General features: G+C 40.7%; 1 protein-coding gene across 3 annotated transcripts in view; it reads right to left on the bottom strand.

Moving 5' to 3' along the window:
* The window catches only part of LOC117819815 (kinesin heavy chain-like), a 32,527-nt gene extending 12,421 nt beyond the window's left edge, over positions 1–20,106 (bottom strand). Inside the window, exons 1-19 of one of the 3 annotated variants that reach the window (XM_034693292.1) lie at positions 19,834–20,106; positions 16,838–16,925; positions 16,506–16,579; positions 16,291–16,395; positions 15,610–15,658; positions 15,397–15,452; positions 9,505–10,351; positions 9,176–9,300; positions 8,980–9,084; positions 8,541–8,689; positions 8,169–8,317; positions 7,438–7,607; positions 6,129–6,197; positions 5,831–6,037; positions 4,854–5,000; positions 3,393–3,581; positions 2,148–2,265; positions 1,879–1,955; positions 1,087–1,196 (exon numbers count right to left, since the gene is read on the bottom strand). In XM_034693292.1, coding sequence (XP_034549183.1) covers positions 1,087–1,196; positions 1,879–1,955; positions 2,148–2,265; positions 3,393–3,581; positions 4,854–5,000; positions 5,831–6,037; positions 6,129–6,197; positions 7,438–7,607; positions 8,169–8,317; positions 8,541–8,689; positions 8,980–9,084; positions 9,176–9,300; positions 9,505–9,655 — 1,766 coding nt within the window. In that variant the 5' untranslated portion in view covers positions 9,656–10,351; positions 15,397–15,452; positions 15,610–15,658; ... (2 more) ...; positions 16,838–16,925; positions 19,834–20,106. Of the gene's footprint in view, positions 1–1,086; positions 1,197–1,878; positions 1,956–2,147; positions 2,266–3,392; positions 3,582–4,853; positions 5,001–5,830; positions 6,038–6,128; positions 6,198–7,437; positions 7,608–8,168; positions 8,318–8,540; positions 8,690–8,979; positions 9,085–9,175; positions 9,301–9,504; positions 10,352–15,396; positions 15,453–15,609; positions 15,659–16,290; positions 16,396–16,505; positions 16,580–16,837; positions 16,926–17,152; positions 17,232–19,833 lie in introns of those variants that run through there. The other 2 variants (XM_034693290.1, XM_034693291.1) reach the window with 2 other exon arrangements.
* Positions 20,107–21,018: the final 912 nt, after the last annotated feature.

Raw genomic sequence — 21,018 nt, 5'->3', positions numbered from 1 at the left:
ACTACAAGAGCATCACCAGAGACAAACTGATCACATGTCATGTCAAATCAATCCACGGAAAAGAGTTCCGGCAGATTTAGCTTCTGCTTGTTAACACTATGGACCGTAAGGTGTGGTAAAACCATTAGCATGCTAAATCGGCAGGCTAAACAAAATGAATACTTTCATATTGGATCCTGTCCAGCAATATTATCAACAAGCGGAGCAGGTGAGAGAAACTTTAAGTTACCAGTTGCTACAAAGAAACTTAAACCATGAGTGGTGGTGACGGTAGCTGCAGGTTTAAAAGTTTCTTGCCAGGTAGTAAGCGGGATAAAATGTATGGTTAGCAGAGTGAGACCTTGACAAGACCCAGACAAGACCCTGACAAGACCCCAACAAGACCCTGTGTCCTGACAGGGTGAGACAAGTCATTCATCCATCCACCATATAATCATTCACTCTTTCATTTATTCATCCATCCGTCATATAATCATTTATTCTTTCATCCATCCACCATATAATCATTCACTCTTTCATTTATTCATCCATCCGTCATATAATCATTTATTCTTTCATCCATCCACCATATAATCATTCATCCATTCATTCATTCATTTATCCATCCACCATATTATCATTCATCCATTCATTCATTCATTTATCCATCCACCATATTATCATTCATCCATTCATTCATCATTCATCATATGATCTTTCATTCATTCATCATCCATCTTTTATGAGCAAATTAACATAGTGAGTAAGAAAGATCCTAAAGTCAGGAGATGTAAATAATCGTATGATTGGGGGATGAAAAACTGAATGATGAGCACAAAAAGCTGCAGTAACAAAATGAAGCATGGCATCCTAAAACAGAATCTGTCACACACAGGTGTTAAAGATTAAACAGTGACCAAATAAACTGAACTGCTGGCATAGACACCAGGGCAGTGATCAGTTATTCTCATCAATAATCGAAAGGATGATCATTCACTGACCAGATGTCAGAACTAATAACTAATGAAAACCAGTGATTGGTATTCATAATACATCATCAATAATGTTAATCAGTAATGACTATTTAGAAAACAATCAATAACTGACTCCTTCAGGAGGTCCATGTCTCTCTGCTTCAGCTCGATCTCATCTCGGAGGCGACTTAGATGTTTGTGGTGAACCTCTCTGTGGTTCTCCATCTGCTCCTCCAGAGTTCTCTAAACAACAATCCAAAAAAATCAATCAATCAATCAACGCATTGATCAAGAAATCATTTCAGTCAGTCTATCGATACGTGAAAAAAGCTGTTAATCCATCAATACCCCAATCAAAAATCAGAAAAACCTGCCTTCGTTTCTCCATCCCTCTATCTACCTTCAGTTCTCCATCCCTTTATCTACCTTCAGTTCTCCATCCCTTTATCTACCTTCAGTTCTCCATCCCTCTATCTACCTTCAGTTCTCCATCCCTTCATCGTCCCTTTATTTACCTTTTCTTTAGCAATACTTGATGTCACATTGGAGAAACGAAGGACGAGGACCCAAGACGCAGACTATAAAGATTTAATAATATAAGAACAAAAGGTACAAACAAACTTTCTAAAATGTCCAATAAACTGAATTCAAAAGAAAACACTAGATACACTGGGATAAGGGAACACAAGAAAATACAAAAAGAGACATGGATCACAAAAGACACACGGGACACAAAGGATAACTAATACAGAATAAACACAGGAGAAACCAAGGCATGAAACACAAGGAAAGAAACTGGACTGCACATCAACTCAAGACAACTTTATTTACCTTTACTTTAGTAACTCTTTATTTACCTCTTCTTTAGTAACACTTTTGCCTCTGTTGTCTTACTGTAGTTTTACTTTTAAAAAGTGAGATTTACCTTCATCTCCACAGCATCTCTTAGTCTGGTCATGTGCTCTTTTTCTTTGTCCATCACTGTCACCTCATGCATCTGACCTGAGTACACACAAACACACACACACACACACACACACACACACACACACACACACACACACACACACACACATCTATAAAACAGTTTTTTACAGGTATGTTCTCTAATCTGTTCAATGGTGTTCTGCTGTTGACAGAACAGCCAACCAATTGGAGGGCGCAGTTCCCTGTTACGCTGGTCAGATAACTGACCTTGTGCATTGAGCCTGGCGACCTCCTCCATCAGCGCGTCCTGACTCTCTTCCACCTTCCTCTTCTTCTGCTCAACCTTCTGCAGGTCCTCTGTCAAAGACTCGATCTTAGCCTGGAGCTGCAACAAAAAGCCATCCATAACGTGAAACAAACAATAAACGTGAGAGCGTTTTTTTTATCAATGATTGTGTAAACATAATAAACACAGGACAGGTCAACTGGTTTACTTCATCATGTTTAGATTTCTCATGCAAACCTCTCTGATCACTGTGCTATTGTTTTTACTGTTTCTTTTTCTGCCTTACGACCTCCTCCACATGTTTTTATCTCAATTTAAACACCTCCATTGCCCGTGTATTTTGAGCTGCAATGTTAACCTCTTCAAAAAACTCCCACATTGAGGCCGTTGAACTTAGTACAGACTAGTTTATTTTCTTATTTAATTCCATAAGCACCTCCATCCTTAACTATATCGTTTGTCTTAGGGTAAAAAAATCCATACCCACTTCTCTGCCTCATCTAAATGACTTCACTAGAGCTCTCAGGAGGAACTGGAGGAAGGCTAGTGAAAGCACGATCTCTCGCTGAACTTACAGTTGATGCTCCTGATGTACTGAGATCACAGTTGATGCTCCTGACATGCTAAGCTCACAGCTGATGCTCCTGATGTACTGAGCTCACAGCTGATGCAGAGAGCCCTTCTTCCCCTTGCCAAAGTTTTCTCAAAGTCTTTGTTACAAACTCTCCAGCATGGCCATATTTTCCCCATTTGAGATGAGACTCAGGTACGGTACACCTTTACAGGTGTTCAGTTCAACTCTACATTGTGTTAGTATTACACTCTGGTCAGTATGTCCAGCTGTTGTTGCTTGTTGGACTTGAGTTTGCAGTGCTATGTTTTTATGTTTGGAGCACGCCAAACCTTTGAGGTTATTCTGGAGAATTTTCTGGACAGGGTTTGTCATTGTTTTGGAATATTGTAATAATAATAATTATCTTATATTTGTCCACTCCCTCCTGCTAAGTGTAGTAGGGTATTAGGTAGAGTATCGAAAATATCCCTTTGGGTCACATTATCGGATAAAATCGAAAAAAAATGTGCGTGAATAATTTGCAATCAATGCCAGGTTAACTATGGACAATAATGTGATTAATCATTATTTAAAAAATAAATAATTTGACAACCCTTATAGTAAACTACTCAGTCCTCAATTAATAAGGTGAATCTCTGACATAATGGGTCACCTGTGAGACCAGCAGCTGACAGGTGTTAAGCTCCTTCTCATTGGCCTCCGTTCTGCACCGGTTCTCTGTCAGGTTCACCTCTAGCTGTTTGCTGCGATTCACCAAAGACTTCACCTCTGACTTCATCTTACTGACGTACAGACGAGCTGTGGTGAACTCTTCCTCCATCACACCACTCGCCTCCGTCATCTGAAAAGAGAGAGAGAGAGCGAGAGAGAGAGAGAGAGAGAGAGAGAGAGAGAGAGAGAGAGGGAGAGAGAGAGAGAGAGAGAGAGAAAGAGTCGAAGAGAGAGAGAGTCGAAGAGAGAAAGAGTCGGAGAGATTTAGCTTTATCACAGGAGTGTCAGCCTCGGATTATTGTAGATTAAACTTTATCAGTCTAGCCTAAATTTTAGATTAAGGCAGATTTTATTACACAGAACACCTTCAGATCTGAGTAGATCCATTTTCAATCACAGGAGCCCAAATTTCAGATAACAACACATAATAGTTTTAAATCTCAGATTATTCTTTATCAGAAGAGCTTTAGTCTCAGATTAAAGCAGATTAAACTTTATCAGAATAGTTTAAGTCTCAGATTAAAGCAGATTAAACTTTATCAGAAGAGTTTAAGTCTCAGATTAAAGCAGATTAAACTTTATCAGAAGAGTTTAAGTCTCAGATTAAAGCAGATTAAACTTCAGAAGAGCTTTAGTCTCAGATTAAAGCAGATTAAACTTTATCAGAAGAGTTTAAGTCTCAGATTAAAGCAGATTAAACTTTATCAGAAGAGCTTTAGTCTCAGATTAAAGCAGGTTATACTTCATCAGAAGAGCTTTAGTCTCAGATTAAAGCAGGTTATACTTCATCAGAAGGGTTTAGTCTCAGATTAAAGCAGGTTAGACTTCATCAGAAGAGCTTTAGTCTCAGATTAAAGCAGATTACACTTTTTCAGAAGAGCTTTAGTCTCAGATTAAAGCAGGTTATACTTCATCAGAAGGGCTTTAGTCTCATATTAAAGCAGATTACACTTTTTCAGAAGAGCTTTAGTCTCAGATTAGAGTAGATTGTGCTCTCTCAAAGGAGTGTTCGCTGTGTCCTGGTGAAAGGTTTTATCATCTTAATAACCATTCTGTCAAAATGTGATTCGCTTGTTAGGGCCAAAGAATGAAAAGGACGTTAGCCCTATTGAAATGCAAAGAATTATAATCATCTCGTAATCCCACCTGTTCACCTGCATTTTTCACCTATCCACTAATAATCTCATTTGAATTAAATCATCAAACCATGAGTTTTACCTCATGACCTCTAGTGTAGTTAAAACTGCGACATTCAAATCAAGTAACAACATTAGCAGTGATGCAACATTAAAAGTGTGAAACAGAAAGGTCTGAGATAGTTTAACGTTTCTGCATTCAAGAAACAGCAGAAGTGAAAGATCATGAGGATTAACTGATTGCAGAAGAGGTGTTTCAGTCTTACTGCTTTGAGGTCCGTGGTCCCCAAGACGCTGCCGATGTCACTAAGTTCTCTGAGCAGCAGACTGAGGATATCTGCAGATCTTCTCTTGTAATGAGAACTGACCTCCTGCAGGGCAGAAAAGTCTCTCTGAACCACCTCCAGACCAACCTGCAAGAAGACAAGACCATGATATACAAAATAAAAACAGTACCACCTCCCTACTGTCCTGCCTTCCTACCCTCTCTAATGCCCTGCCTTCCTACCTCCCTAATGTCCTACCTCCCTACTGTCCTGCCTTCCTACCTCCCCTATGTCCTGCCTTCCTACTGTCCTACTGTCCTAACTGCCTACCTTCCTACCTCCCTACTGTCCTGCCTTCCTACCTCCCTAATGTCCTCCCTCCATGCTTTCCTGCCTTCCTATCTCCCTAATGTCCTACCTCCCTACTGTCCTGCCTTCCTACCTCCCTAATGTCCTACCTCCCTGCTGTCCTGCCTTCCTACCTCCCTAATGTCCTACCTCCCTGCTGTCCTGCCTTCCTACCTCCCTAATGTCCTACCTCCCTGCTGTCCTGCCTTCCTACCCTCCTACTATCGTGCCTTCCTACTTCCCTACTGTCCTGCCTTCCTACTTCCCTACAGTCCTGCCTTCCTACCTCCATACTGTCCTGCCTTCCTACCCTCATACTCTCCTGCCTTCCTACCTCCATACTATCCTGCCTTCCTACTTCCCTACAGTCCTGCCTTCCTACCTCCCTACTCTCCTGCCTTCCTACCTCCATACTATCCTGCCTTTCTACTTCCCTACTGTCCTGCCTTTCTACTTCCCTACTGTCCTGCCTTCCTACCTCCCTACTGTCCTGCCTTCTTACCTCTCTAATGCCCTGCCTTCCTACCTCCATAATGTCCTACCTCCCTACTGTCCTGTCTTCCTACCTCCCCTATGTCCTGCCTTCCTACCGCCCTTCAGTAGCACCCTGTTTCTGAATGAGTACTCACAGTTTTCGTTGAGAGCTCCTCGTTCAGTTGCTGGTTCATACGGTTCTTGGTCTCCACTTCTTGGCTCTTGTGGTCATAGTTGACAGCGAGCTCTTCAAGTGCCTGCAGTACCTCCTTCACCTCTTCTTTAGCCGAGTCACCTTCCTTTTGCAGCCTTGACAGCTCCTCCTGCAGGCGCTCATAGTCCTGCCGACTGGACAGCATCAGCTTGTTTCAGGAGGAAGAGGAGAAGGGATGATGGTTAAATTGGTAGTTTAAAGACACACCACAGGAGGTATGGCGTCCAGGTGAGACTTACCTCATCCTGATCGATCAGCTGCTGTGACAGTTTCTCAGACATCTGACTCTGATGGTTAATCTCGTCATCCTGAAACATGAGTCAGCAAATGTTCATTATTCCCCCACTCAGGAGGCCCCTGAAGGCCAGAGCTGGAGCAGGAACACTTTACAAAAAGATACAGGTGATTTAACAGGTGAGACTCACATTATAGTCCAGATTATATCACAGGTGAGACTCACTCTTTAATCCAGGTGATATCACAGGTGAGACTCACATATTTATCCAGGTGATACTATATCACCAAAAAAAGATGTTCTTTTACTTTGTTACATTGGGCTATCCAGTTGCTACTTTTACCGTTCCTTTATTTTCATTTTATTTTTTTTATATTCAGCTGATCTCTCACGCAGCTCCTTCTGACCGAGAGCTATAAATAGCCTCAACACTGATGAACGGACGAGTAGCTCCGCCCCCTCCTCCACCAACAGCTGAGGAGAAAGGCTGTGTTATACCTGCTTAACCATTGGAGGAACATGTTTACTCTGTGCCCAACATCCAGACTCTCTTATAACTTCCAAATGACGAGGAGCAACAGTCACATTATGCACTGCGTACTATGTTCTGAAAGGTTGAAATCATGAGCTTCAACATAGAACAATTAAATCTTAAAAAGCATGTTACAGTTAGTAATCAGTTAGGTAAGCTAAGGATCATACTGGTTAACATTTAATCTTAAAAAGCATGTTAGAAATGTTTTAAAGTATTCTAAACTAACTTATATATTTAGTAATGTTTTTAAGTAAGATGTCCTGAAAATAAGTTAAAAGGTTAAAACAGAAACTTTGGAAGGCATAGATATCTGTTTTATTGTAATGTTGGAATATTATAGATTAATAGGTCATTAAATGTCCCATGTTCTGATGACATCTCAGACACAGTTTGAAGTTTAAGCTTGTTTTAAAAAATGAAAGCGGGTACATAAGTTTGTGCACAGTGCAGCGCCTCTTTTTCAATGTTTGACATTAAACCATGCCTAACAGCATTCACTTTGACATTTTCCTGGTTATGTCACCTTATTAAAGACAGTGTGCTCTTTACATTGTTATTAGCGTTCCCAATAGTTTTATAGTTTTATAAATGATACTGCTCCAAGTTACTCACTACTTGAGTAGTTTTTCATGAGGTACTTATTTACTCTTACTCAAGTACTTATTTCTACGAGTACTCTTACTTCTACTTGAGTAAACATCATTGTAAAGTAACAGTACTTTTACTTGAGTACTGTTTCGGTTTACTCTACCCACCACTGGTCACAGGTGAGACTCACCTTGTCATCCAGCTGTTGGTACAGGTCGGTGATGAGCGTCTCATATTGCGTCTTCTCTTCGTGTGACAGAGGAACGGGGGGCGGGGCCAAGCTGTCAGTCACTGCGTTTGTGTCACTGCTGCTCTTCTTATTCCTGCCACTCAGCTGCTGCTCCACAGGAACAGACTCACCTGGACAGGTAGGGAAAGACTCAGTGTCATGCTGTTCTGAGAGTTCCTTGCTTTGAAAGCTTGAGGTCGTGGAATATCTACTGAATATCTTGGAAATTAAAATTATAAGAAGAAGCCACTCTCTGTTTTAGACTGTGCTGCTAAACAACAGAAAGAGTCTGGTGAGTATCAGTTTGTGTTTAACACAAACCCCCTCGCTCTGTCATATTACGTGATTATTTTTATTAACACATTTGGAAGGTGGGATTTCTTTGAACAAAGGTGACTTTGATGCAGGTCTTTGCAATGTTCAAAATTGTAGACAAATGTTTGTAGTATGAAGAAGAGGTAGAGGTTCCCAACTATGTGAGAGACTGTGTGAGCACACTCTATTTGATCAGCATTTCACAGCGTCCGGACTTCTGGAAAGGGGCCGTGTGTTCATCTCATACTTTGTGTGTTAAATATCTACACAAGCAAAGTTATGTATGTTTAATATCGACATTAATGTGATGATGATGATGATGATGATGATGATGGTTTCTGAATGTTTAATGTTGTTCTATATTTTGAAATGTTCACCTTTCCTCCAGCGTTTCAGCTCGTTCTCCAGTTTTTGGATGACGATGTTCAGACTGTGGCTCTTCTCTTTCTCCTTCTCATATTTCTTCTTCCACTCTTCAGCAGTCAGCTCTAGGTTGACGGACACCGTGTTCTTTATGGTTTTAGCTCTGAGGAGGATGTATGGAGGAGTAAAGAGGTTATGCGAGGAATATCAGAAACTCCTCCTGCAGACAATCTGAACGGAGGGGCGATTTGATGTAAAAGTCTAACCCTGAGCCTGAGGTGTCTCTGTAACGCACCTCTGTCCCATCATTCTCTACTTTAACAGGTAAATATCTGAGGTGTGTCTCTGTAAGATGTAAATATCTGAGGTGTGTCTCTGTAACATACCTCTGTCCGAACATGAGCGTGGACTTTGTTTCGGCCTCGTTGTACATAGATGGTGAGCAGCATATGATGATGGTGGTTCGACAGTTTCCTCCGAGAGAATCTTGGAGGATTCTGGTCATCTTGCTGTCTCTGTAGGGGACGTGAGTTTTCTATCAAAAGAAAAGGGAAACAATTTTCATGACCATCATTCTTCAGTTACCCAAAGTCACATTTCAGATTTACAGACAACATTCACACAAAAACATCCCGCTGTGAGCTGATGCTATGTTAGCTGATGCTATTTGAGCTGATGCTATCTGAGCTGAGGCTACATTAGCTGATTCAGTGTTAGCTGAAGGCTCTTTCACATGATGCTTTGTAAGCTAATGATATTACAGATAGCATTCTGTCTGCTAATGTTTTGGTAGCATGAGCCATGGTGGGAAATCAGGAGTCTCACCTTTCCTTCGCTCAGAGCTGCGATGACATTTCCCAGAGCCGACAGAGATTTGTTGATGTTCTTCGCTTCGTCAAGAACAGAACCTTCAGCTCCAGTTTTACTCACCTACACACAACATAATTTTCATCATTATCATCATCATCATCATCACCATCAGTATATTGGGTCAGTAAGGTGTGTGTGGGGTCAGTGTCACCTTCTCGCTGCCTGCCAGGTCAACCAGGTAAAGTTTTCCTGACAGTTTCATCTCGGTCTCCACGTTCTCCTGTTTGATGTTGATCAGGAAAATACTGTGACTGCGAGAGCTGTGCTCGTTCATATCTGCAGGAAAACAAAAGTTCATTAATACATCACCTAATACATCAATCAATCTATCAAATACCCGTCAGTTAAATCAATCAATCAACCAAAAGCTAACTCATCAACCTTTACATGTATTTATCCAAACTACATAGTTGTCACAATGAAATATATGAAGGAGGATGTGCAGGAAAAAAAAAAGATTTAAGAACAAACAAAACTTACTGAAATGTCCAAGAAACGAAAATCCCAAAAGTCCAAAAGAATACACGGCGAGCACGAGGTAGACGCAGAATAATTTATAACTGATACAGGGAACAGACAGGGATAAACACAAGCTACAAAATGAAACATGAGAACTGATAAAACACAACATAAAAGCCAAAACATCTGTAGTATTGTTGTAGTATTGAAGCAGTGTTGTAGAAGTATTGTAGTAATGCTGTAGTAGTATCGTAGTAGTATCGTAGTAGTATCGTAGTAGTGTTGTAGTAGTATTGTAGTAGTATCGAAGTAGTGTTGAAGTAGCATCGTAGTAGTATTATAGCAGTATTGCAGTAGTGGTGTAGTAGATTTGTAGAAGTATTGTAGTAGTGTTGTTGTAGTATTGTTGCAGTTTGTAGTAGTGTTGTGGTAGGATTGTTGCAGTTTGTAGTAGTGTTGTGGTAGTGTAGTAGTTTTGTAGTAGTGTTGTAGTATATTTGTAGCAGTATTGTGGTAGTGTTGTAGTATTATCATAGTATTGTAGTAGTATTGCAGCAGTTTTGTAGTAGTGTTGTAGTAGTTTCGTAGTAGTGCTGTAGTATATTTGTAGTAGTATCGTTATAGTGTTGTAGTAGTATCATAGTAGTTTTGTAGTAGTATTGTAGTAGTATTGTAGAAGTATCGTAGCAGATTTGTAGTTGTGTTGTAGTAGTAGTAATAGTATTAGTAGTAGTAGTAGTAGTAATAGAAGTAGCAGTAGTGGTAAAGTGAGGCACTGACTGGTGACAGCGACATGTCTGTTTGCTTTTCCCTCATCGATGACGTCCATCACCTCATCAGGACTGGAGACGAACCGCTCTGTACAGCCCTGATAACACACACACACACACACACACACAATAATACACATCGACACACAAAATAATACACTTCAATACAGTATACTGTAGTAGTGATATTTATAATGCTGTGTTAATATTGTAGAAGTGACATTTATAATGCAGTATTAATACTGTAGTACATTCATATTGCAGTTTTAATACTGTAGTATATTCACAGGGTTCCCACTCTTTTCCAGAGATCATTTTCCAGGACATTTCCAGGACATTTTCATTGATGATCAAGCTGTTATGACCGTCTAAATTTTGTATTTCTCAAAAAATATAAAATGAGCTAAGAAAAAAACAAAAGAGCCTTCAAAGGAATCAGGAAGCTGCCTTATTTAAATAATTAAATAATAATAATGATCAGAGGATCAGTGCTTTAATGACCTAAATACTGAATGACAAAAATGGCCACAAATGTTTCTCAACTCAACTCAGACTCAAAATATACCTGCTTAATCATGATATTCATCCTGCTAAGTGGTCGATATAAAACAAAGCAAATGTCATGTTTTTTTATTTGAGTTACCGTAAACTCTGAAAAAATCGCACCAGTGTAAAGACGCACTCTGTATTTGAAGATCTCTCAGAAATTTAAAAAGTTTAAACTGTCTTCCTGCATGGCGATGTCTCTTATGATCAGCGATGTCTACATCGTGGAGTTTCTGTGCAGCTGTGTCGCTCTTTTTGCTCCGTTTGTTTTCACTATTGGGAGTTTGAGACCCTTACAGGTGAGAAAATTGTCCATGGCCCCCTCATAATTGCAACACAGATTAAGCACATTAGTGATGTGAGGATATAGGATACAGGTGATGGAGGGGAGGCTGTGTATCCTGGCTACATCTGTTCCATCAGAGAGAGTCTCCTTGAAGACCGGGCAAATACTCACTGAGAGGAGAAATCGGAGCAGCCCATCCAAGCTGAGGCATCTGATTTTTCTCAATGCCTACCTGAGGACGTTAATAATGTTTGCTTGAGTTTGGTTCTGGTTCTGGTTCTGTTTGCTCGAGTTTGGTTCAGGTTCTGGTTCTGTTTGCTCGAGTTTGGTTCTGGTTCTGTTTACCTGAGTTGGTTCTGGTTCTGTTTGCTAGAGTTCGGTTCTGTTCAGTTCTGGTTCGATTCTGGTTCAGTTCTGGTTCGATTCTGGTTCAAGTCTGGTTAGGTTCTGGTACGGTTCTGGTTCGGTTCTGGTTCGGTTCTGGTTCGGTTCTGGTTCGTTTCTGGTATTGTTCTGGTTCGGATCATTTCCGGTTCTGGTTCAGTTCTGGAACGGTTCTGGTTCGGTTCTGTTTCAGTTCGGTTCTGGTTCTGTTCTGTTCTGGTTCTGTTCTGGTCCGGTTCTGATCGGTTCGGTTCCGGTTCGGTTCTCGTTCAGTTCTGGTAGGGTTCAGGTTCGGTTCTGGTTCGGTTCTAGTTTGGGTCTGGTTCAGTTCTGGTTCAGTTTTTGTTCAGTTCTGGTTCGGTTCTGGTTCGGTTCTGGTTCGGTTTTGGTTCGGTTTTGGTTCGGTTTTGGTTCGGTTCTGGTTGAGTTTGATTCTGGTTCTGTTTGCATGAGTTTGGTTCTGGTTCTGTTTACCTGAGTTGGTTCTGGTTCTGTTTGCTAGAGTTCGGTTCTGTTCGGTTCTGGTTCGATTCAGGTTCGGTTCTGGTTCGGTTCTGGTTTGGGTCTGGTTCAGTTCTGGTTAGGTTCTTGTTCAGTTCTGGTGGGATTCTGGTTCGGTTCTGGTTCGGTTCTGGTTCGGTTCTGGTTCGGTTCTGGTTCGGTTCTGGTTCGGTTCTGGTTCGGTTCTGGTTGAGTTTGATTCTGGTTCTGTTTGCATGAGTTTGGTTCTGGTTCTGTATGCTTAAGTTTAGTTCTGGCTCTAAACCTAACCCTAATCCTAACCCTAATCCTAACCATAACCCTCACCCTAATCCTAACCCTAACCCTAACCCTAACCCTAATCACAATCCTAACCCTAATCCTAACCACAACCCTAACCCTAACCCTAATCCTAATACTAACCCTAATCCTAATCCTAACCCTAACCCTAATCACAATCCTAACCCTAATCCTAACCATAACCCTAACCCTAACCCTAATCCTAACCCTAATCCTAACCCTAATCACAATCCTAACCCTAATCCTAACCATAACCCTAACCCTAATCCTAACCATAACCTTAACCCTAATCCTAACCCTAATCCTAACCCTAATCCTAACCCTAATCATAACCCTAACCTTAACCCTAATCTTAACCCTAACCCTAACCCTAACCCTAACCCTAACCCTAATCATAATCCTAACCCTAACCCTAACCCTAATCTTAACCCTAATCTTAACCCTAACCTTAACCCTAATCTTAACCCTAACCCTGACCCTAATCATAGCCCTAACCCTAACCCTAATCATAATCCTAACCCTAACCCTAATCATAATCCTAACCCTAATCTTAACCCTAACCCTAATAATAATCCTAACCCTAACCCTAACCCTAATCATAATCCTAACCCTAATCTTAACCCTAATCAGAACCCTAACCCTAACCCTAATCACAATCCTAACCCTAATCCTAACCATAACCCTAACCCTAACCCTAATCCTAACCCTAATCCTAACCCTAATCACAATCCTAACCCTAATCCTAACCATAACCCTAACCCTAATCCTAACCATAACCTTAACCCTAATCCTAACCCTAATCCTAACCCTAATCCTAACCCTAATCATAACCCTAACCTTAACCCTAATCTTAACCCTAACCCTAACCCTAATCCTAACCCTAACCCTAACCCTAATCATAATCCTAACCCTAACCCTAACCCTAATCTTAACCCTAATCTTAACCCTAACCTTAACCCTAATCTTAACCCTAACCCTGACCCTAATCATAGCCCTAACCCTAACCCTAATCATAATCCTAACCCTAACCCTAATCATAATCCTAACCCTAATCTTAACCCTAACCCTAATAATAATCCTAACCCTAACCCTAACCCTAATCATAATCCTAACCCTAACCTTAACCCTAACCCCAACCCTAACCCTAATCACAACCCTAACCCTAATCACAACCCTAATCAGAACCCTAACCCTAATCACAACCATAACCCCAACCCTAACCCTAATAATAATCCTAACCCTAACCCTAATCATAATCCTAACCCTAATCTTAACCCTAATCAGAACCCTAACCCTAACCCTAATCATAACCTTAACCCTAACCCCAACCCTAACCCTAACCCTAATCTTAACCCTAATCAGAACCCTAACCCTAATCATAACCCTTATCACAACCCTAACCCCAACCCTAACCCTTATCACAACCCTAACCCTAATCTTAACCCTAATCAGAACCCTAACCCTAATCACAACCATAACCCTAACCCTAATCACAACCCTAACCCTAATCACAACCATAACCCTAACCCTAATCACAACCCTAACCCTAACCATATCCCTAACCCTAATCTTAACCCTAATCAGAACCCTAACCCTAATCATAACCTTAAACCTAACCCTAATCACAACCCTAACCCTAACCCCAACCCTCACCCTAATCACAACCCTAACCCTAATCAGAACCCTAACCCTAATCATAACCTTAACCCTAACCCTAATCACAACCCTAACCCCAACCTTAACCCTAACCCTAACCCTAACCCCAACCCTCACCCTAATCACAACCCTAACCCTAAACCTATCCCTAACCCTAATCTTAACCCTAATCACAACCCTAACCCTAACCCTAATCAAAACCCTAACCTTAATCATAACCCTAGGATCAGGGTGAGAATGATTTTGTAACAGAATAAATGCACACAATTGGTCAAATATAAGTCTTCTCATAAAAACAGAGTACGTAAAAGGGGTTTCAACACAAACCATTAGTTTTTGCAAAATTAAGGTAAAATATACGTCTACAAAAGATCCTACATTAAGAGCCGTTCGGGAGTCGAAAGAGCCGGCTCTTCTTTGGGGGCTGAGTCAAAAGAGCCGGCTCTCTGAAAAGAGCCCAACTTCCCATCACTAAAGCACATGCTTACTACCATTTGCACTCTTAGTTGCCCTTGGAACTATTTGTATTGTAAAACGTATCAATGTAAATATTGATAAGTGCACTCAACTTTCAAGAATGGGGATGTGTTTTGTTAATAGAGTCAGGTCAAACGCAGCCATGTTGGAATAATTTTCCAGGACTATATGTGATTTTCCAGGACATTTTACTTTTTCTCCCATTTTCCAGGTGTTTTCCAGTACTGGAAAACTGGTCAACTGTTTTCCAGGTTTTCTAAGTTTTCCAGGACGTGTGGGAACCCTGATTCATGATGCAGTGTTAATATTGTAGAAGTGATATTTATAATGCAGTATTAATACTGTAGCATATTCATAATGCAGTGTTAATACTTTAGTAGTGATATTTATACTGCAGTGTTAATATTGTAGAAGTGCTATTTATAATGCAGTATTAATACTGTAGAACATTCATAATGCAGTTTTAATACTGTAGTATATTCATAATGCAGTGTTAATATTGTAGAAGTGATATTTATAATGCAGTGTTAATATTGTAGAAGTGATATTTATAATGCAGTGTTAATACTGTAGTATATTTATAAGGCAGTATTAATACTGTAGAACATTCATAATGCAGTGTTAATATTGTAGAAGTGATATTTATAATGCAGTGTTAAAACTGTAGTATATTTATAATGCAGTGTTAAAACTGTAGTATATTTATAATGCAGTGTTAATACTGTAGCAGTGATATTTATAATGCAGTGTTAATATTGTAGTAGTGATATTTATAATGCAGTGTTAATATTGTAGTAGTGATATGTATAATGCAGTGTTAAAGCTGTAGTATATGTATAATGCAGTGTTAAAGCTGTAGTATATGTATAATGCAGTGTTAATACTGTAGCAGTGATATTTATAATGCAGTGTTAATACTGCCGCAGTAATATTTATAATGGAGTGTTAACACTGCTGCACTGATTGATGTCTTTGTCACATAATTTCATATATTTAATATTTTACGATATTTACCTTCACATAAGGAACTCTGTTTTTGTCCTCATGAACGGCGAGGTTTGTTTTTGACACTGAAACACAAATCAAGTGTTATCACCACAAAAGCTCTTCTTTGTCAAAAAGGAATATAAATGTAGAATTCATTTACATTTTAATTTGATTATATTACATGTTTTATGTTTCCTTTCATAAAATATGAATAATAAACATGCTAGATTTTATCCTCACCATCCAGTAAGTCCCTGATTTTATCCAGGTAGATTTCAAAATAAGACACCTGCAAAGAGAACACAGGTTACTCTATATTTTAAGTCACATGTTGAAAAATTCAAATCAAAATAATGAATATTACTTCAACACGGTCTGTCATTTAAACCAACACAATTATACAAATTGGTTTATAATACAAAAGGGTCATACTTCAAAGGTAATATAAATTTAAAAATGGAAACTCAAAACTAATAATAAACTGTCTATATGTAAGGTAGACGTGACCTTAGATAATATAAACTGTCTATATGTAAGGTAGAGGTGAAACAAACTAAAAATAAACCGTCTAAATGTAAGGTATAGGTGACCTTTACTAATAATAAACTTTAAACACTAATTGTAACATGGTGTAACTACAGTCTGTAAACACTGACTGACTGTAACATGGTGTTACTACAGTCTGTAAACACTGACTGACTTTAACATGGTGTTACTACAGTCTGTAAATACTGACTGTAACATGGTGTTAATACAGTCTGTAAATACTGACTGTAACATGGTGTTCATACAGTCTGTAAACACTGACTGTAACATAGTGTTACTACAGTCTGTAAATACTGACTGTAACATGGTGTTAATACAGTCTGTAAACACTGACTGTTACTTGGTGCTACTCTGGTTCAGAGATAACTTCACTACCTTGATGTGAAACTCCAGGTTCTCGTCCATCGAGTAGATGTGGTCAAATATGTCTTGAGATATACGAGGAATGATTCCCATTAGATGAGGGTCGTGTAGCTTTCCCTAAAAACATTCAAATAAATAAAAAACAAACAAATTAAAATCATTAAAACCATGACAACATGCAAACATCATCAAATTAATAATAAATAAATAAAGTGGTGCAGACTGACCTCCATGGTGTGAGTCTTTCCTGACGACGTCTGACCGTAAGCAAAGATGGTTCCATTATAACCCCCTAATACATCTGTAACACACACACACACACACACACACACACACACACACACACACACACACACACACACACACACACACACACACACACACACACACACACACACACACACACACACAGAAGGTACACTGTCATTACTTGATCTCCTGCCACCATCGTGTCAAATCACAAAATGTTCAAATAACTTAGTTGAAACAAAAATTAAACATGCTGAGAGAAAAGTGTTGGTTCATGAATAAACACATACATACACACACACACACTCACCTTTAACAATCTGCCGTGCACAGGTGTCATACACCTGTACCTGTTCAGTGTTGGGGGTGAAGACTGTGTCAAACACGTAGGGTTTCCCCTGAAACACAGGAAACAGACTGTCAAAATAGAAGTTGGCACCCTTTAATATCAAGTTTTTCACTTCGCCCTTCAGCTTCAGGTGTTCAAATTAATTAAAACATAATTTTCTGCAGAATCACTTTTCTGTTTTTGTTAAGGATTAAAAACAATCAGAGATGATGATTTCATTCATGGACCAAGAGGTGCAGGTTACTCCTTAAGGTGTGTGTGTTGAGCTTTAGCCACCTTCACATGAGGCTGCACGATGAGCTTTAGCCACCTTCACATGAGGCTGCAGGTTGAGCTTTAGTCACTTTCACATGAGACTGCAGGTTGAGCTTTAGCCACCTTTACAAGAGGCAGCAGGTTGAGCTTTAAACACCTTCACATGAGGCTGCAGGTTGAGCTTTAGTCACTTTCACATGAGACTGCAGGTTGAGCTTTAGCCACCTTTACAAGAGGCTGCAGGTTGAGCTTTAGACACCTTCACATGAGGCCGCATGTTGAGCTTTAGTCACCTTCACGTGAGGATGCATGTTGAGCTTTAGTCACCTTCACATGAGGCTGCAGGTTGATCTTTAGTCACCTTCACATGAGGCTGCAGGTTGAGCTTTAGTCAACTCCACATGAGGCTGAAGGTTAAGCTTTAGTCACCTTCACATGAGGCTGCAGGTTGTGCTTTAGTCACTTTCACATGAGGCTGCAGGTTGAGCTTTAGCCACCTTTATATGAGGATGCAGGTTGAGCTTTGTCCACCTTCACATGAGGATGCATGTTGAGCCTTAGCCACCTTCACGTGAGGCTGCAGGTTGAGCTTTAGTCACCTTCACATGAGACTACAGGTTGAGTTTTAGTCACCTTCACATGAGGCTGCAGGTTGAGCTTAAGCCACCTTCACATGAGGCTGCAGGTTGAGCTTTAGTCACCTTCACGTGAGGCTGCAGGTTGAACTTTAGTCACCTTCACGTGAGGCTGCAGGTTGAACTTTAGCCACACGACAAGCTAAGGCTAGCTAGTTTACGATGTGTCGGCTGCTCCCCTCGTGGCCATTTTCTCACATTACTGACTGCAATCTCCTGTTTTGTATTGAACAGATATGAGCCTTGCAGTTGCACATGCAGCACAATGACTCTGTTATTTTGATGTTTACACCAGGTAGGCCCTGTTCATTCTTCTTGTTCACATATGATGTTACATCTATATTTGTATATTGTAAACTCATGTTGTAAGTAGTTGTATGACACTCAAAAAAGCGTTCCTCTCTTTACAAGATTAATGTTTTTGGTATTTTTAATGTGTACAAAACAAAAAATACTCTTTATGTTTGGTATGCTGTTAAAATCAATACGATCACGTTTGTTGAGCTATGTTACAATATTATTTCATGATGTAATATTGTAACATTGTTATATCGTAAAGGTCTCCTGAGCTGCAGATATGAGCCTTGCAGTCGCGCATGCAGCACAATGACTGTGTTATTTTGATGTACACCGGGAAACATCTCCTGAGACGCAGTTTAGAGCCGGATGAAGAGCAACTTCAGTGTGGTTGTGGTGTCCCTTCCTGCACAATAAACACCAGGGTCATAGAGACACATCCAGGGTAGTCCAGTAGAAAAACACAACCTGTTACATTTAGTCTTAGTCATCTTCACAGGTTGATCTTTGAGTTCACAGTGTCAGATTATATGCTGGGTTACATGACAGTCATAAATAATGTGATTAAAGAAGTCGAAGCTGTGAGTCTCTGAAGTCTTTGTTTTTTTCTGACTCAAAAGTCAAACTTAAATTCATTAAATGAAATATCTCTTAAGAACTTTTTTTTTTTTTAAATAAATAAAACTTTTATAACGAAAATCTTCATCCTCAGGATTTCACTGAAATCAATAAATTGAGATCCCTGATCATCCTGACCTTTGACCTGATCTAAATCCTGATCAGTCCTTCAGTTACACAGCTCAAGATGTCAATACAGCACTTGTCACCATGGTAACTGCATCCTACAGGGAGGGGGCTGAACAATCAGAGCACAAACACAAACACACAGACACACACACAGAAAATGACTATAAATTCAATTAATTATTCTCACTATAGATTAAATAAGAACAGATTATTAAAGTATGCAGAAGGGTTATTTCACTTTTTGAATCAGGGACTCATTGACCTGAAAAAAACAACATAAGTCTTTTATTTTAATGATTTCTCTCCACGGTGCTAAAAGACTGAGGACTCCTCATTACAGCTACCTGTCTGACTGTCTGTCTGCCTGCCTGCCTGCCTGCCTGCCTGCCTGCCTGCCTGCCTGCCTGCCTGTCTGTCTGTCTGTCTGTCTGCCTATCTATCTGTCTGTCTGCCTGCCTGCCTGTCTGCCTGTCTGTCTGCCTATCTATCTGTCTGCCTGCCTGTCTGTCTGCCTGTCTGCCTGCCTGCATGCCTTTCTGTCTGACTGCCTGCATGCCTTTCTGCCTGCCTGTCTGCCTGCCTGCCTGCCTATCTGTCTGTCTGTCTTTCTGCCTATCTATCTGTCTGTCTGTCTGTCTGTCTGTCTGTCTGCCTGCCTGCTTTTCTGTCTGTCTGTCTCTCCCCCTGCCTATCTGTCTGTCTGTCTGTCTGTCTGTCTGTCTCTCCCCCTGCCTATCTGTCTGTCTGTCTGCGTGTCTGTCTTTTTCTCTGCCTGCCTGCCTGCCTGCCTGCCTGTCTCCTCCTGTCCTCCTGTCCTCGGTTGTTGTTTGGTTGTGTCTCCTGGTCTTTTGTGTTGCTGCTCTGCTTATATATTCTGCCCTGTGTGTGTGTGTGTGTGTGTGTGTGTGTGTGTGTGTGTGTGTGTGTGTGTGTGTGTGTGTGTGTGTGTGTGTGTGTGTGTGCAGTGTTGTCTGCTCACAGATGGTAGCAGGGTGTGTCGGTAACCCCCCCCCCCTCACTCACCGCCACCACCACCGTGTCCTCTCCGTTGAATTTGGGGATGTTTTTGTCTCCGCGGCTCCGCTCCGCCTCGTTAAACGGCCTGAAGCGACACATCACCTTCACCCCGCACACCCCGCCCTCCACCGCGTCCGCCATCACCGACCTGTCCGGTAACACGGAGACAACCGACGGACGATAATACAAACAAACCGAGCTGTTCACAAGACAGGACAGAGAACGGCAGGATGCTGATCATGGATGAGGAGGATGCAGCGGACTGAACACGCCCACCTTTAGGTCCACCCTGGACCAACGAGCCGCAGGGCACCCTGGGAAATGGAGCCCTCACCTTTCCGTAGTGATGTATGTATGTGATTCCGTAGTGATGATAAATGTATATATGTACACTAGAGATCGAAATTAGAGAACGATTTATAAACAATTGATTTTTTCTGCAATAATGTAATCTTCCCTGCCAAACAGTTGAAGGATTTTTTGTTGTGTCTATACGATGCTACTAGAACATTTTTTTTACAAAATAACTAAGGCATTTCAACAAAAAAAAAACTTAATTTTGCAGAAAACACAATGATCAAAATTAGAGAACAACAATGACTGTAGCATGGAAAAGATGACAACTACATTTTCTGAAGGTTACAACAGTCAACAATTAGTAGGAAGTGTACAGGCCTTTGCTTCAAATGACTTCAGCACATCTGCAGCCACAGGACATCACTAGCCTCTCACACTGCTCTGGTGTGATTTTGGTCCACTCTTCTTCCAGTCCCTTCCACAATTTGGTGACTGTAGTGGGTTTCTTGGCCATAACTTTGTCGCCAGGGACTGTCCAGAGGTTCTTTATTGGGTTTAGATCAGGACTCTGGGCAGGCCATTTCATTATTTCAAGGTTTTCAATTTCAAGGAACTGCTTTACCCGTTTTGCTGTGTGACAGGGAGCATTGTCCTGCATGAACACTGCCAGCTGATTGGGTGATGAACGCAGGGAAGGAACCATATGTTGTTGAAGAAGGTTCTGCTAAACATTTGCATTCACTCTGCCATGTAGCTGTATAAGAGGCCCAACTCCTGCTGCAGAAAACATGCCCCAAACCATGACACTTTCTCCTCCACCTTTCACTGACTTCTTTACACACTTTGGGTTCAGTCTTTCCCCAATTTGTCGACAAACATAATGTTTCCCATCGG

This window comes from Notolabrus celidotus, chromosome 10 (assembly GCF_009762535.1).
Source record: "Notolabrus celidotus isolate fNotCel1 chromosome 10, fNotCel1.pri, whole genome shotgun sequence".
NCBI classification, from domain to species: Eukaryota; Metazoa; Chordata; class Actinopteri; order Labriformes; family Labridae; genus Notolabrus; species Notolabrus celidotus.
Note: the sequence above shows the minus strand (reverse complement) of the source record. Positions and strands in the feature narration are given on the sequence as shown.